The sequence below is a fragment of the Danio aesculapii genome, chromosome 5 (genome assembly GCF_903798145.1).
Source record: "Danio aesculapii chromosome 5, fDanAes4.1, whole genome shotgun sequence".
In the NCBI taxonomy this organism is placed as follows: Eukaryota; Metazoa; Chordata; class Actinopteri; order Cypriniformes; family Danionidae; genus Danio; species Danio aesculapii.
This window is the reverse complement of record NC_079439.1, coordinates 32,324,808-32,340,513: the sequence shown is the minus strand read 5'-3', so window position 1 is coordinate 32,340,513 and position 15,706 is coordinate 32,324,808. Positions and strand designations below refer to the sequence as shown.

The 15,706-nt window shown below is 36.1% G+C and overlaps 2 protein-coding genes across 2 annotated transcripts in view; one reads left to right on the top strand and one right to left on the bottom strand.

Moving 5' to 3' along the window:
• The first annotated feature begins 105 nt into the window (after positions 1 to 105).
• Positions 106 to 3,433, top strand: LOC130229245 (neuferricin). Its single transcript, XM_056457943.1, has 4 exons — positions 106 to 529; positions 612 to 752; positions 2,068 to 2,254; positions 2,327 to 3,433. The coding sequence occupies exons 1-4, from the start codon at positions 232 to 234 to the stop codon at positions 2,502 to 2,504; spliced, it is 804 nt and encodes a 267-aa protein (XP_056313918.1). The 5' UTR covers positions 106 to 231; the 3' UTR covers positions 2,505 to 3,433.
• Positions 3,434 to 5,532: 2,099 nt separating this feature from the next.
• The window catches only part of ankfy1 (ankyrin repeat and FYVE domain containing 1), a 32,769-nt gene continuing 22,595 nt past the window's right edge, over positions 5,533 to 15,706 (bottom strand). The window contains exons 15-25 of the mRNA XM_056457942.1: positions 15,094 to 15,262; positions 14,733 to 14,851; positions 12,915 to 13,071; positions 12,597 to 12,797; positions 12,306 to 12,482; positions 10,806 to 10,953; positions 10,587 to 10,677; positions 10,196 to 10,320; positions 9,942 to 10,088; positions 7,756 to 7,846; positions 5,533 to 7,616 (exon numbers count right to left, since the gene is read on the bottom strand). Coding sequence (XP_056313917.1) covers positions 7,484 to 7,616; positions 7,756 to 7,846; positions 9,942 to 10,088; positions 10,196 to 10,320; positions 10,587 to 10,677; positions 10,806 to 10,953; positions 12,306 to 12,482; positions 12,597 to 12,797; positions 12,915 to 13,071; positions 14,733 to 14,851; positions 15,094 to 15,262 — 1,558 coding nt within the window. The 3' untranslated portion in view covers positions 5,533 to 7,483. The remainder of the gene's footprint in view (positions 7,617 to 7,755; positions 7,847 to 9,941; positions 10,089 to 10,195; positions 10,321 to 10,586; positions 10,678 to 10,805; positions 10,954 to 12,305; positions 12,483 to 12,596; positions 12,798 to 12,914; positions 13,072 to 14,732; positions 14,852 to 15,093; positions 15,263 to 15,706) is intronic.

Sequence of the window (15,706 nt, the reverse complement as noted above, 5' to 3'; positions counted from 1 at the left end):
TAGATATAATTATTTAGAGAATTTAAAAATACCCCACATAAAAACAAACATACAAACGAATAACTTCGTAATAGAAATGCGCATGCGCAGTCGCACTCCCGGAAACATGTTGACAGAGGCGATTCTATTGTTAATCCACAGATGTGTTGCTCGGTGCAGCATGACATTGTTTCAGATGTGATATGCTGAGTCCTCGACATATCGCCTATATGAATACACATTTTATGCACAATGCTGAAATATTTAGTAGCTCTCATCTCTATGGTTCTGGCCGTCTGGACGGCGCCCGAGTGGCTCACGTTCCCGGTCTACGGTAATGTAGTAGCAGTAGTGGAGTCCTGGCTGCGGCAGCGGGTCAGTGAAGTGTCCGCTTCTTCTCCGGGACTCTTACTGACCGAAGATCAGCTCTCGTTATACAACGGCGGAGAGAACAGCAAAGGATTGTACCTGGCGATTTTAGGACAGGTGTTTGACGTTGAAAAGGGGAGAAAGCATTACGGCCCGGGAGGCGGTTATCATTTCTTTACAGGTCAGTTTAGGAGGCATGTTGCTGTGAAGGAGGTTAGTGATGCTAAAGCTCGTATGTTCCTGAAATCTGCGTGTTTTTACAGGAAAAGATGCATCAAGGGCGTTTATTACTGGCGATTTCACAGATGCTGGTTTATCTAACGACGTCTCGGATTTCACAGAGTCCCAGATTGTGGCTCTTCATGACTGGCTGTCATTTTATCAAAGGGACTACACACCAGTAGGTGGGTACCACAACTGCTTACGTCAAATTAATAGTTAATTCGGCCACACACAAATATTTTTAAATGAATATATTTGAGAATAAATTCAAGGAATGGAAATAATTCTGCTTTCTTCGTCAATGCTGTTGACATTACTTTTAAAATTATTCAGAACCCGTTTGCAATTGTATTTATTACAAAGTGTTTTGAATTTACTTTAAACTTTTAAAGTTAAAATTATGTTTTATAATTGTTATAATAACTAACATAAACTAAGTACTGTAATTATAATGTGAAAATACAATAATTTGAAAACTAGTACTGAATTTATGTTTTTTATTGTATACTTTAATGCTCCCCCTTAGGGACAGGAAGTAGCATTTCAGGAAAGCCTGATACTATATATATATATATATATATATATATATATATATATATATATATATATATATATATATATATATATATATATATATACAACAAATAAAACAAGGTAACAAAAAGAAAATAAATTAATGAACAAATGAGAAATGGATCCATAAATTAATATACATACACTCACTTTGGGCCAATTTGTACCAATTGAGCATTGTGTCAACACCACAGCCTACCCGAGTGTTGTTGCTGACCTTGTCCATCCCTTTATGACCACAGTGTACCCATTTTCTGATGGCTACTTCCAGCTGAATAATGCGTCACGTCAAAGCGTGAAGCATCTCAGACTGGTTTCTTAAACATGACAATGAGTTCACTGAACTCAAATGGCCTCCAGAGTCACCAGATCTAAGTCCAATAGAGCACCTTTGGGATGTGGTGGAAAGGGAGATTCACATCATGGATGTGCAGCTGACAAATCTGCAGCAACTGTGTGATGCGATCATGTGAATATAGACCAAAATCTCTGATGAATATTTACAGGACCTCGTTGAATTTATGCCACAAATGATTAAGGCAGTTCTGAAGACGAAAGGGGGTACAACTAATTTGCATGTACTAATATCAAAATATTTAGTGAGCTAAATTTTACATCATTGTTGTACATGTATTTTTCTACATTTCTTAAGATACCCTCTATTACATGTAATAACATTGTTTAAAAATGTGTTTTAAAAAAATATCTTGGTATATCTAAATTCTTTAATCAATGCAAGTCGTGCAAAATTTCACTTAAGAATTTCAAGTAATCCTTTCAGAATCTTCAATTATGGTTTTAAATAAAAAAATGTTCCCAACCAAGAAAAAAAAAATCAAGTCCTTAATCAGTAAATAAATAGATTACTTTTTTGGGTAGAATTATCCCTTAAAGGCATCTGTCTGCATGGCCTCTGTGTTGCAGGCAAACTTATAGGCCGATTCTACACAGAAACTGGGCTGCCCACTGACGCTTTGCTCCATGTTGAGGCTTTCCTATCTGACGGGCTGAAGAAAAAGGCCCAGGCTCAGAGTGAGATGCAGCTTTACCCCTCCTGTAACTCAGAGTGGAGTGAAGCCAGCGGAGGACGAGTATGGTGCTCAACGATGAGGTACAACTGTGACATTTTACATACAATCTCTCCCATGGACAACATTTAATAACGCATGTTTTTACTCCGTAGTGGCGGCATTCACAGAGACTGGGTTGGAGTACCCAGAATGCTATTCACCCCAGGATCTGGTCATTCCAGATGTGTGTGTATCAGACTCTCTGATCCTGTTCATTCTGAGAACCGAAACCTGAGAGAGTACAAGGACTGTCCTTTTCGAGCAGAGTCTTGCCAAATTGCTAAAGACTGAGATACAAGCCTTCACCACACTACAGAACTCAATGTGTTTGTTTTGGATTTCAAGGACTCACATCAATAGAATTGTTATTTTGATTTGTTTATTGTAGAAGGCACACACCATGGGACTGATGCTGCTCTTAATTGTTTATATGATTAAGTTTCCGATTAAATTATTTTTATGATTTAAAGGGTTAGTTCACCCACAAATAAAATTTTTGGCAACACCTTATTTTGATGGTCCATTTAAGTATTAGTAGACTGTCTGCTTAATATCTGCTGATACTGCTCCTTCAACAGATATTTGACTATGAGAAACTTTGCAAGTACACATCAACTTACACTAACCCTAACTCCAACCTAACAGACTACTTATAATATAATGAGAATTAGTTGCAACGTAATTTAAATTCAACAAACGGACCATAAAAATAAACCGTGACCGAATTTTTCATTATAAATTACTCACCCTTATATTGTTCCAATCTTTTGAGATCTTTTTTCATCTTAAGATTTAAAATTTAGATGTAATCTGAGAGCTCCCAGACCCTCCATAGACAGCAACAGTCCAGAGTTGTTTAAAGTCCAGAAAAGCAGCCATATGTGAGTTCAGCGATTCAATTATCAAATGAAGCTCCAGGAAAACTTGTAAAAAGCTGCAAAAACTACTTTGCCCGACTATGTCTTCTATGTCAGATTAGAGTGTGCATTTATTACTGGCAATACAACGTTTGACTCCAATGGCAAAATGTGATAACGTCCATAGTAAACATGCACACTGACCTGTCACAGAAAAGAGGTCAGGGTGAACAAAGTCATTTTTACAGTTAGTATCATTGAGCTTCATATGATCACAGTTGAACCACTAGTCACATTGAATATTTTGACTAATTAATACATACAAAAACAAAATAAAAGCCATTTTTTCCTTTTGTATTGAAATTCCTGAAACAGTTTAGTCTGAAAGAGAGCCAAACTAAAAAATAAAAATAAAAAGTGATGTTAATCCAAAATAAATTTAACATAAGAGCGATTTAAAACTGATTGTCATTCTCTAATTGTCAGACTCTAAATCAGAGTCTCCCTCAACTATTTTATAAAGAATCCTCTCTGCTTCAGTTTTGCCCCTATAACAACATGCAGTCATTAAGTACATTAAGATGGTCCTGGTGTCCACTATAGTGAACAATTAAAAAGGGAAACACAAACAATTAACAGCTTTGAAAGCTAAAGTATCGTTCCTGACACTTTATTAAACAAATATATATGTAATAAGAAGAGTAAAAAAACATTTAAAAAGCAAAATTCTACATGCCTCTCTCTTTCCCATAAAATGTGCTTTTTTGTAATGTCGGCCATTTTGGATGCAGTGTAAGAAGTGGTTCCTAGCATGCCAGCCAATCAAATGACATATCACTAGAAAGCCCAGGATGCCTTTTGAACAGTACTACAGACTTGAGTACAACTTGACAGAGTAGCTCAAAAAATTCAAAGAAAATTCATGAAAACACAGTGTCCACTACAGAGGACACAAGCCAATGGGCAGGGTCTCGGGAGGATATATATATATATATATATATATATATATATATATATATATATATATATATATATATATATATATATATATACACACACACACACACACACACACATTACTTCATTGTCAGGACTTTGAGGGTCTTGTGACCATTTCTGTATATGGAGAGTCGGACAGCTCTCAGATTTCATCTAAAATATCTTCATTTGTGTTCCAAAGATGACAAAAAAAAAATCGTCTTATGCAATTGGAATGACATGAGGGTAAGAAATTAATAACATTTTATTTTTGGGGAGGCGAAATAGTCATTTAAGGCCTTGACATCCAGTCCTCTGCATATATAAGTACACCCCTCACAAATCTCTCATTTAAATGAATATTTTCTATAGGATGCTTTACAATATTAGATTTGTGCATAAACATTAGTTTGGTCAGTACTAAAGCCAAATCTGGAGCTTGGTTAACAAAATAACTTACAATAATGTTTGAAAAATTAGTAGCCCAAATGTATGTGTTTTGGAAAAATGTTGAACATTTTTCAAAAATAGCAAAAATCAAGAGAGACATAAAATATATACAATTTTGTTAAATTGTTGTAGTTTGTAATTTGTTTTTGCAATATTTTGCTTGAATTTAATTGTATTATCTTTCCATTTCTAAAGATGTTATGTGACTAAAATGTTATTTTAATAAATATCTGTTAAATAAATCTGTTTTGTTTAAATGCACCAAAACACATTGCCTATATTCACTGAGAAATGGATAAAACTGGGGTGTACTCAACTATGCTGAGCACTGTACTTCAAGCAGAATCGAAAAAACTGCTAAAGGCTAGACATCCATGAGTAAACACATTAAACAGAGAGAGGAGATTTGTTATAGAAATCGAAGCTGTAATTCTAACTTAAAGCAGAACTGATCATTTTTGGAGGGGGTTCAGTACTGTAAAGTGGTTTTTATTAAAGCAGTCTATAGTACAATTGGTATAAATAAGTGTTTTGAAATCACTGGAGTGCTAAATGGCAGAGCTCATGCAAACACATTCACACCACTGTCTCGCTGCTCAGTTATTTTGGACTTCTTTTCACCCTCTGTAAGGAATGGAAAATATCTCCATCTTGAGTTTTTCAGGGCCTTTAGGTTTTACCTTTCCTTCCATTACAGATTCAGGGTTCTTACACCTTTTCCAACTTCAAATTCCAGCTCTTTTAAAGCACTTCCAAGGTGCATTTTTATGTTTTCCAGCACCTAACAACCACAGTAAATTACGTTTATATATGCTGTATGAACCTTCACATTTAAATCCATTGTGCTATTTTAAGAAAACAAAATATGAAATTTCAGCTTAAATTGTTGAATACTTTAGAGCATAAATTTATTAGGATAGTTCACCCAAAATTGTAAAATAAAAAAAAAAAAGTTCAGTTTTGGATTTAAGTTTGGCATTTTTCTACCTAAAGGTTATATCTTAAAAAAAAAAAAAAAAAAGTCATTTATGATATTTCATGTGCATTGCTATTTTTATTGGCGTTTTAGGTGCAAAGATGCATTCTTGGTGAATGTCTCCTAAATACGTATGGATACATATATTATTCAGTTTTTTTAACTTACAGTTGTTAATAATTTAAATAAACACAATTCAAATTCAGACTGTTTTGGCATATTATTAGCTCCATAAATACTCGCATACGGTGAAAATTTTGCAGTGAAAACTGGTCGTACGACAACAATTAATGCACTCGCACATTTGCTCCCAAATATATTTTGAGCTCACATAGATAAAATATTATGAGCATATGCAACCAAAACGGTCGCAATTGTGAGCCCTGCAATTTCAAATTCAAGCAGATTTAAGTACTTTCTAACCTTCAAAACACCATATTAAAAAAATCAAGCATTTTCCAGGATTTCCAGCACCCGCAAGAACCCTGCAGATTATAACCAATCCTGTTATTTATGCCATGAAATCAAAATAATTAAATAAAAAGACAGCTTTTTTGAATTGTCCTTTATGTAAAGTTGTCCTCCCTTTCTTGAAAAGGATACTAGAGGCGGCGACAGGCTAAATATCTGAGCATACAGATACCATACAATGTGCAGAGAAGATTAAACAGAGGCCAAATTGTAGGTTTGTCACATAGACAAAAAAAGCACAACCTGCATTAAAGTACAAAACAGTTGTAGTGGTCAAAAATATTATACATTTATCTGTACAATTCAACAATACCAATACCAGACTGTGGACTCGCCCTTCCCCCCTGCCCTCCCCCCACAAACAACTAACAATGCAAACAAATCAAATCTCTTGAAAATGATCGGAAATGTTTAAAAAAAAAAAGAACTTGATAAAGTGCACCTGTTAAGCATGGACATGAAAAGCATAAAATTAAAAAATGAAGTGACGCGTCACGCCACCAAAGAGACTTTTGAAAACAAGGACCAAGCAAGCAGTGCCCCCTGCACCAGCTTGCAGAGCAAACATTAATTGGAATGTATCCTTTGGTGATCAGAAATGAATAAACTGTGATGATGATGATGATGATGATAACAGGCTACAAATGACGTCATGCATATGCATAGTAAGCATATTATGAACCTGCACTTGTATTTCTGCACCTGTCCGACTTAATAGAATCACAAGGAACGTTTTAAATTCATATATGAAGCAATTCTCACATTGTAGAATGATGTAAACTCTAATAGATCAGTAAAAATAAAGTCCACTGAATATGCAGATTAATAAATGATTACGTGATCATGTTACTAATAATATAATAAAGCCAGTAAGGTGTATTTCTCCATCTGTCTCTCTCTTAGTGTTTTGATTTGAACTCCACAAAGAAAAAGAAATTCCCTTTCTAGAGAGGCTAAAAATGTGTACAAAACCTCAATGTGACAACTGAACGAGCCTGCATGGCATGATTAAGGCTTCTCAATGTTTAAACATGGCTACCTTTCAGATCCCTTCACATCCAGCAGCATTCAACGAATACCTTCAAGTCTGTAGAAACAGTCAATTGGAGTGGTGATGGCGAGAGGGAATCCTGTGCTAGTTTTGTCATTCTGATGGAGAAACAAAATAAAAATCAAGTGATCATAAATCATAAGTGTCCACATAGCACGTTAGCCCTGTATAAAAACCCATATGGTTCATTGTTTGCTTAATGACTAGTAAATGAAAGCGGTCCTTCTCATCTCACTCTGAACTACAATTTGCTTCTGCATTCCGCTAGTTTTAATCTGGATCCTCGACAGACAATAGTTTGGTTCTAAATAGTACTGCTAGAACAAACATATATTGTTATGGTTGTATTTTGTCATCTGACAAGAATGGAATGGTTTTGTTCAAAAGCTCTTCCTTTCTTCGGCGTCCTCCTTGAATAGTGTTAGGCCCAGGCCGTGGGTTCATGCTCAGCTCGGCTGGCGCCTGTCCTTCAGGTTCCTCTGGTGCGTTACGACACGCCGCCCAGGGTCAGGACATCAAAGCAGATGTCACACACACGCACAGGTTTGTTCAGGTCAAATTTGATGATGGGGATCTCTTTTATAGAGCACTTGTGGCAGAGCAGACGTCCACAATGGCGGCTACGAGAGGACAAAAGACGATGACAAAACATCATAATTATAAGGATTTGAAGTGAAACGAGGGAGTTGTTCATATTGAACGGAGAAAACAAAGGGATTTATGAAGGTAAACAGATTGAATATCATGTTGGTTACGTACCAGTGATGTTTTCTGGTGGTGACTCCAAATTTGGTAATACATTCATAGCAGTTTGATCCATCACACCATGGGGGCTCTTTGGATAGCATATCTGGAATGTTGAAAAAAAAATAATAAAAATGTAACACACAAGTGTTGATAGGTACATATACTACAAGTAAAGACCATTTTGAGGGATGTAAATAAAACAATGGTCCCAACGTATTTCCTGTTTTACATTTTTAATTTCTATAGCTTCTGAGAATCCAAAAAGAGCCACAGATTGATAAATAATCTTATGATAGCTGTTTTGACATGAAGTTGTGATTGAATAGCCTCTTGTTACAGTTATGAAATAGTTTGATGACAAGCAGGAAATGTTCAGGGGCCAATGACATGTCCACATTGAAATGGTTCAAGCAAAACGGGAGACCGAACTGGTATGACAAAAAAGAAAAATTATGTTTGTCAAAATTAACCATCCAAAAATGTTTACTCCAGATGGTAAATGGGTTCAAACCACCACTGCACTTTGGTCACTGCATAACTGGTTGTTGCGACCCCGAGGTACTGCCTTTTTTGACAATTTTCTCTGGTTCATTTCCTCCGTTTAGTCAGTAAACGTGATTCATAAGAGATTTTAAACTGTAATTCTATGCTTGTTTGACATAGTTGTTTGGTTGATGGATAAATGCATGCATTTTTAATATTATTTTATTATTATTATTATTTAAATAGTTGGGATTAGACAGACACCTTCACCCTGCAATAGATTTAGGTCAATCCGCAAATGTTTTGGCCTTTCACCCCCACAAGACACTGGCATTTGTAGGTTCCTTGAAAGTTATAGAGTGAAATAAATCTCAAAATGTCACCCTGCACACAGCCATGTGTTTGGCAAAATGCAACGTTTTGGAAATGATGACATAGGGTTGCAGTATTAATGAAAATGAAATCTAAATCTTGATCCAGCAAAAGCAGCATTTCTTATGCACATCTTGTCAGGGAAGCATGGATCAATGATGGCTAGGAAACCTCCAAAGACCAGATGGCACTCTCAGCAGAAAATTTAAATATGGAGCAATGGGAAATTAATTAGAGCTGAGGATTTAACCGTTTTATTGATTCAACATGACTAAAGTCATATTTACACAGACAATTTTACAGTAGCCCTAAATTGGGTCTGTGCCTGCTTTGTTTAAAGCCGCTATTAAGTTGTGTAAATACATAAATTTATGCCACTTCAGTTTGGTTTATTTGCTGTGTAAAAGGCCTTAATGCCCTGAATGATTGATTTCAAACAATAGACTGAAGTTATGAAGTGAGTTTGAAGTAAAAACATGTAATTAAATGTGGTGTCTTCACGCATTTCAGATGTAGCAGTAACAAAGAGCCCCAGTTCACTGAGAACCCATGCAAACAAAGTCAAATTGCAAAATGATTCTCTTCGATTTCAGGACTTTTTTTTTCATAAATTAAATTGTCCGCAATTTTTGTGTGAATTGTGAGTGAATTATAGCTTTGTGTAATAAACACTGCTCCTTCTAAAAGATGGTGCTGGAGATTTACTGTTGGTTACAGACCTGGCTTGACTGACAAAATGCACAAGAAAATGCCTTTATTTAAATACGCAGTCCTATGATGTCACACTACCACATCATGCATGCATGCTCACTGCACACTTCTGTGATTTTAGTGTGTCTTGAGTCTCAATGTTGGTTTACGGTGCCACATATATGTGCGGCACACATATTAGACCATTTTTACCCACTTTTCCCATTTCTGTATGAACGCAGACATTTCTTGAAACAAAATGTGTACCCACACAAAACTATTAAAATCTGCAACGCAGATAAAAACACGATGCCATCTGGACATAACCAGACACAGCATTACTATTAGATTGTGACTGTTATAAAGTAGCTACTTAATGTCCAACAATGTCTTCCCATTTGAAAGGAAACTACATCAACACATTAAATAACGTGTCGGGTTTCAAACTTGCAACTCCTTATTTTCAGCACTGATTTTATGAAGTGGAAAGCTTGCATTACATATTTGCATAATCAAAACAAAATTGATGTTCACTAAAACCGCATCTATATCCGTAAAGCCATTTTGAACTTCTTTTTACCTCCAAGTCGAATGAAAATAACTTCACAGTGATTGTATTGATACCTTCAAACACCAAGGCCTGTACCTCTTACCTAGCAGACGAAACAGAAGCTGTTTAGTGGCAACTTGATAGTTAAAGATGTTGATGCCCTGGTTGTTCGTGACGCCGAGACGAGCTCCAGCCCTCACAATCGCACGACACAGGTTTGCATTTCCTTTCATATAAGCCAACAGCAGTACTGCAAGAAGAAAACAACTTTGTTTTTGTTTTGTTTGTCTGACAACAATGATAAACCATTTAAAAGTGCACATTCATTTTAAATCAAAGCAGTTGTGCTTCACCAACCTGTGTTGCCCTCATTGTCAGGTTTATCTAGGGGATATTCCGGCATGCATTCCAAAAACAGCTCAAAGATGGCCGCCGCATTCTCCTTCCCATACTGGCCGAGGACATGCATTGGAGATTGACCTCTAGAGAAGTAAAATCAGGCCAAAACTATACAAGTTAGTGAATGTCAATGAATATAAGACAATATATAATTATAATTTTGTGAGTTTATTATATAATTTAAACAACTCCGTTATTTTGTAATAATATCCATTTAATGAAATTTTTAGGTTATAAAAACAATGTATTATGATAATAAAAAAAGAATACATTTTTGCATTTAAAATAGTATATAAATAAATGTATAACTGCTAGCATGTGGTGAAAGATGTAGATGTAGATGTATAACCTTAAATTATAGGCCTCCGCATCTACGTTGGACTCGGTCAGTAGAGCACGCACATTGTTCAGTCGCCCCTGCATCACGGCCAGATGAAGTGCTAGGAGGAGGAAATGGAATTTATTTATACTGTTTTAATGATTTAACTTTTTCGTGCTAAAATGATTCTGATTTACACTGACTAGAGAGACACTTTACTGAAAATCTGAGATTAGCACAATAATCTACCGTTGTTTCCATTCTCATCGACGGCTGCAAAGTCAACGCCATTCTCAATCAGGACAGAGCAGATCGTGGAAAGATCCTGTTGAGCAGCAAGATGCAACGCTGTCTGACGATGCTTGGTCAGTTCGTTTACTTTAGCACCAGCCAGGAGCTGCAATCCACAAATGCAACAAGATAAAATACATGTTTCAGTACTTGAATAGAAAAGAATAGAAAAGTATTAGAAAATGGAAGAGAATAGAAACGAAACTGGGAAAAGAAAAAGGAGGATATTAAAGTAAATGTAAGGAAAAGGTTTTAGAAAAAGAAAGAATCCTTCATCGTTGGATTTACAAGACTTCAGACAACCACCTCAGAAAATTCATTACTTTTCTAATTTTGACTGTAATGTAATGATGCGTTCATTTTGTGAAGCTTTGCAATGATAGTTTTTGTGAGAAGCAGTACAGAAGTAGAACTGAACTGAATAATTAGTAAAGATAATGAAAGGAAAGGAAAAGAACAGGAAAAACAAAGAATGGAAAAAGGAAATTAAAGGAATGGGAAAAAATACGTTTTTGGACTTACAGATTTCTTACAATGATCTCAGAAAATACATGTTTTTTGACTTAGTCCTTTAATCAATCATGGGTTGCCACAGCGGAATGAACTTATCCAGCATATGTTTTACGCAGCAAATGCACTCTTGCATTCACACACATACACCATGGCCAATTTAGCTAACCCAATTCACATATAGCGCATGTCTTTGGACTGCGGGGGAAACCGGAGCACCCGGAGGAAACCCACACAAACACGGGGAGAACATGCAAACTCCACACAGAATTGCCAACTGACCCAGCCGGGGCTCGAACCATTCATTTACTGAAAGCATTATGTCCTTTTCCTTTATTTGCTGGTTTGCTTCACTTTCTATAAAAAAACAAGAATCGTCTTTGAGGCATTGTTAATTTGTGCTCAAAAATTTTAGGAGTTCCCCTGCGAAGTCTGGCATGCTATTACGAACAGCAGGTGTTGAGGATGGCACATAAAATACTAGGAGACAGCACACACCCCTTGAGCAGATATTTTGAGTGGATGACCCTTGAGCAACGTTTAAGGACAATAAGATGTTCTACAAATCATTATAAATTTACTTTTGTGCCTGAAGCAATTCGGTTACGTAATAAATGCAGTTAATCAATTGATTATTATTATTAGTTATTATTGTTATTGATTTTTTGTGTTTTTTTTTGGGTGTGTGTGTACTTGATGTTAAGCGTTGGTGTTTATTGTGGAGTGTGTTATTCTTGTTATATGTGAAGCACCACCATGTCAGAATGAATTGCCCCAAGGGGATTAATAATGTTTTAAACTAAACTAAAAACAAAAGAACAGACATTTTTGATGTGGGGCGACAGCTCTACCCACTGCGCCACCGTGTCACTTAATACATGTTTCACTACTTAAAAATTTAAAAGAAAAGAAAAAAGAGAACAGAAACTCCTGCATCTTTGGCTTTACCAGATTTCTGACAATGATCTCGGATCCTGCCTGCACGGCCAGGTGTAGAGGCGAGAGTTTGGCACTGTCCTGCACTCTGGAGTTGACGTTGGCCTGTACACTGATGAGGAACAGCACACTCTCTATGTCTGAATTCTGCACAGCCACATGGAGAAAGTTGCGACCTTTGTTGTCCACCTTGACACAGAAAGAACATTCATTTAGTGGCTTGTGACACTGCATATATGACAACGTGATTTGTTACAACTGATTTATTTATTTTTTTATGCAAATATAATAGCACCAATAAACCTGTTCAGCAGCGCCAGACTCTCGCTTGAGGATAGCTTCAGCAGCCTTGTTGTTCTTGTGGGTCATGGCACAGGCGAACGGCGTCATGCCTTGTCGGTCTCGTATATTCAGCCGGATTTCAGGGTGGGAGATGAGCAGCTGGATGATGACGCTTTGCTGGTTGCTGATGGCGACGTGGATGGGAGCGCGACCCTCTGAATCCTGCAGGCACAGAAATTGACATTGCAGACATTGTCAGGGTATACGAGACCGATCTAAAAAAAGAAGCTATTCTTTCATCTAAAGAATAAAATAAAGAACGCTAAAGTGCGTAGAAACCTGTGCATTAACATTGGCTCCAAACTCTAAAAGGCACTGTGCCACCTCCTCCAGACCCCAGGACGCAGCCAGGTGCAGTGGACACTGTCCATCCCTCGCCTCCTCATCACCCTCACCATTAGGACCAGGCCTCCTCGAGCTGTTCACGTCGCAGCCACTGAAAAAACAAGGTGACATTCAAAGAACATTTAATTTCTGTATCTTTATTTTAGGTTATCTTTTGCAACGTCTACTCATTTAGTAATCAATTATTTTTATGTAAGTGATTACTTGGAATGAATTTCATTAATTTAACCAGCAATACAATTCATAGATTACTTTATTTTAAAACAAAAGTCTTTAAAAGATTGTGTAAAAGGCCAGCAGTTATAGCCTGAACCAGGACGTTGTCATCACATTGAATACTGGATAAGCCCCAAAGAGTACGATTCTTGCGTATTTTGTTCCTTTTGAATGAGCACAAATTATCTTTACATATATGAATTCTCAATGCAAATGACCAGAAGTACATGTGTGATGATGTAGAATGACAATTAAAGCCCTACTGAAATTAAAATTTGCAATGTTATTTTTTGCTAGCTCACTTTGTTTTTTTTTTTAAATGATTAATCGACTGGATAAAGACATGCGAGGAAGCACAAGCACTAACAATAAACACTCGTCTGAAACGATTACAATATAAGCGGTTGATGAGGATTTACATAACTCAAGTTTTATTGCATAAATATAATGAAAATATTCCAGATACTAGATTGAGACTCAGGGACCTTAAATGAACGCTGTATCACTGTATATGGGAATGTAAAGGAAGGCAGAACTTCTGGAAAGGTGTGAAAGAAATGATTATTGAGGTTAACATACCAATGTCTCCTTGAATTTTTTTTTTATTTCATTTATATCCCAAGGAGATCAAGTTAAAAAAGACAGAACATATTTATGAATACATGTACTCTGCAAGAGAAATGGCTTGCTTCTTTAAATTGGAAAAGTATATGTGCACCAAATATAGGCCATTGGCTGAAAGAGATGGTAACAAACATGTCAATGGAAAAAATAACTTGTATATTAAGAAATGAATACCAGATTTGGGTTTGGGGACCTTTTATGTTGTTTTTAAAAGGTGTTGGAGTTGGAAATGTTTTACTAGAAGATTAGTAAAAGAGGTGATATATTATTCTGATGTAAAATACTGAGACGCCTTTTGTTTTGTTTGATCATTTGTTTGCTTGTTGGTTTATGTTATATGGTACATGGAAATGTGTATGTACATGTTAAAATATAATAAAAAGGAATTGGAAAAAAGAGAAGAATTCATCTATGCAAGTTAATCCCCTAAAAAACTTTGTTTTGGTAATCTTTAGCCAAATCTGACCATTTTCATCCCCATTTGGTGTGGCGGTCAATCTGTTAATGTCAACCTGAGGGCTTCCATAGTAACTCTATATCAATATGTTTAACCACGCCCCTCATAACGTTTTAAAGTTTTCTTTGAGAGAATGATGTGGAAAAAAAAACTCCACCCTCTAATTAATATTCTGTTTCAGTTGGAAGTACATCAACAGTGAAATAACTTCCAGTTCACGCTCACTTTATTGTGCCTGAAAACCTCTAAATTTCTATTTAGTCACCCGTAACTGCCTTTAAGACAAGTATAAAAAAAACGGGAGGGGGTGTCACTGATTACAGCTTAAAATAAAAGAAATTGAGTTTGTGTTAATCACAGGCTTTTAAACAAGACATATTTTATTTGGTGGTTTACTTTATTTTTAACACGAACTATTCCCAGGAGCAAGACAAAACAAAGAATGGAGTGCAAACCTGCGTATAAGGAAGCAGGCAGTGACCTCATTGTTCTCATCGATAGCTCTGTGGAGAAGAGTCTGCTGACATCCTCCTGGCCCTGAACTCCAGCAGGTCGCATCACACCCATGTCTCACCTATTAAAAAACAAAAAAAAGACAAGCAAATTCAACCCATTTTAGCATGTATTATTTAAAAAATACTGGAAAGTTTTATATTTATATATATTTATATATTTATATTTATATATTTATATTTATATATATATATATATATATATATTTATATATATATATATATATATATATATATATATATATATATATATATATATATATATATATATATATATATATATATATAAAAAAGAAGGCCTTACCAATGTTGATGCAATGTCCTCTAAACCATTCTCCAAAGCCAGCCAGAGTGGAGGATCCCCCTTCTCATTCACCACTGACATGTCGGCTCCTCTGGTGCAGATGGCGTCCACTACTAAAGGAAGCTGGTTACTGATGGCCAACTGCAAAGCCGTCTGTCCCTCCTGGGTCCTGGAACAAAGCATGATTTTTAATCTATAGTCAAACCACCTGTCGGAGATAATCTCTTTTCCTCTCCAAATGCACCACACACTCTTTCATAAATGCTCCAGATTTCTTGGAAAACGTTGCGAGATTAATAGCTTCACACAGGTAAGTGGGCTTGACAGATCACCTGTAGGAATACATAAGTGTGTATATATACACATGTATGTGCAATAAAAAATGTTTATGAAAATTGTCTAAAACTAGTGAACAACACCCATTCTTATCTTAGAACTAGGGTTGTCAAATATATATAGTACGGTACCAATCGGTACAGAAATTGAAAACGACTAACATTTCACCACATTCTTAAAAACCGCTGATTGGTCATTGTGTTCATGTACTCAACAGAAATAACCAGTTCACCATGCTTCACCGCTGTTTACAAAGTGCAAACACAGATACACACAT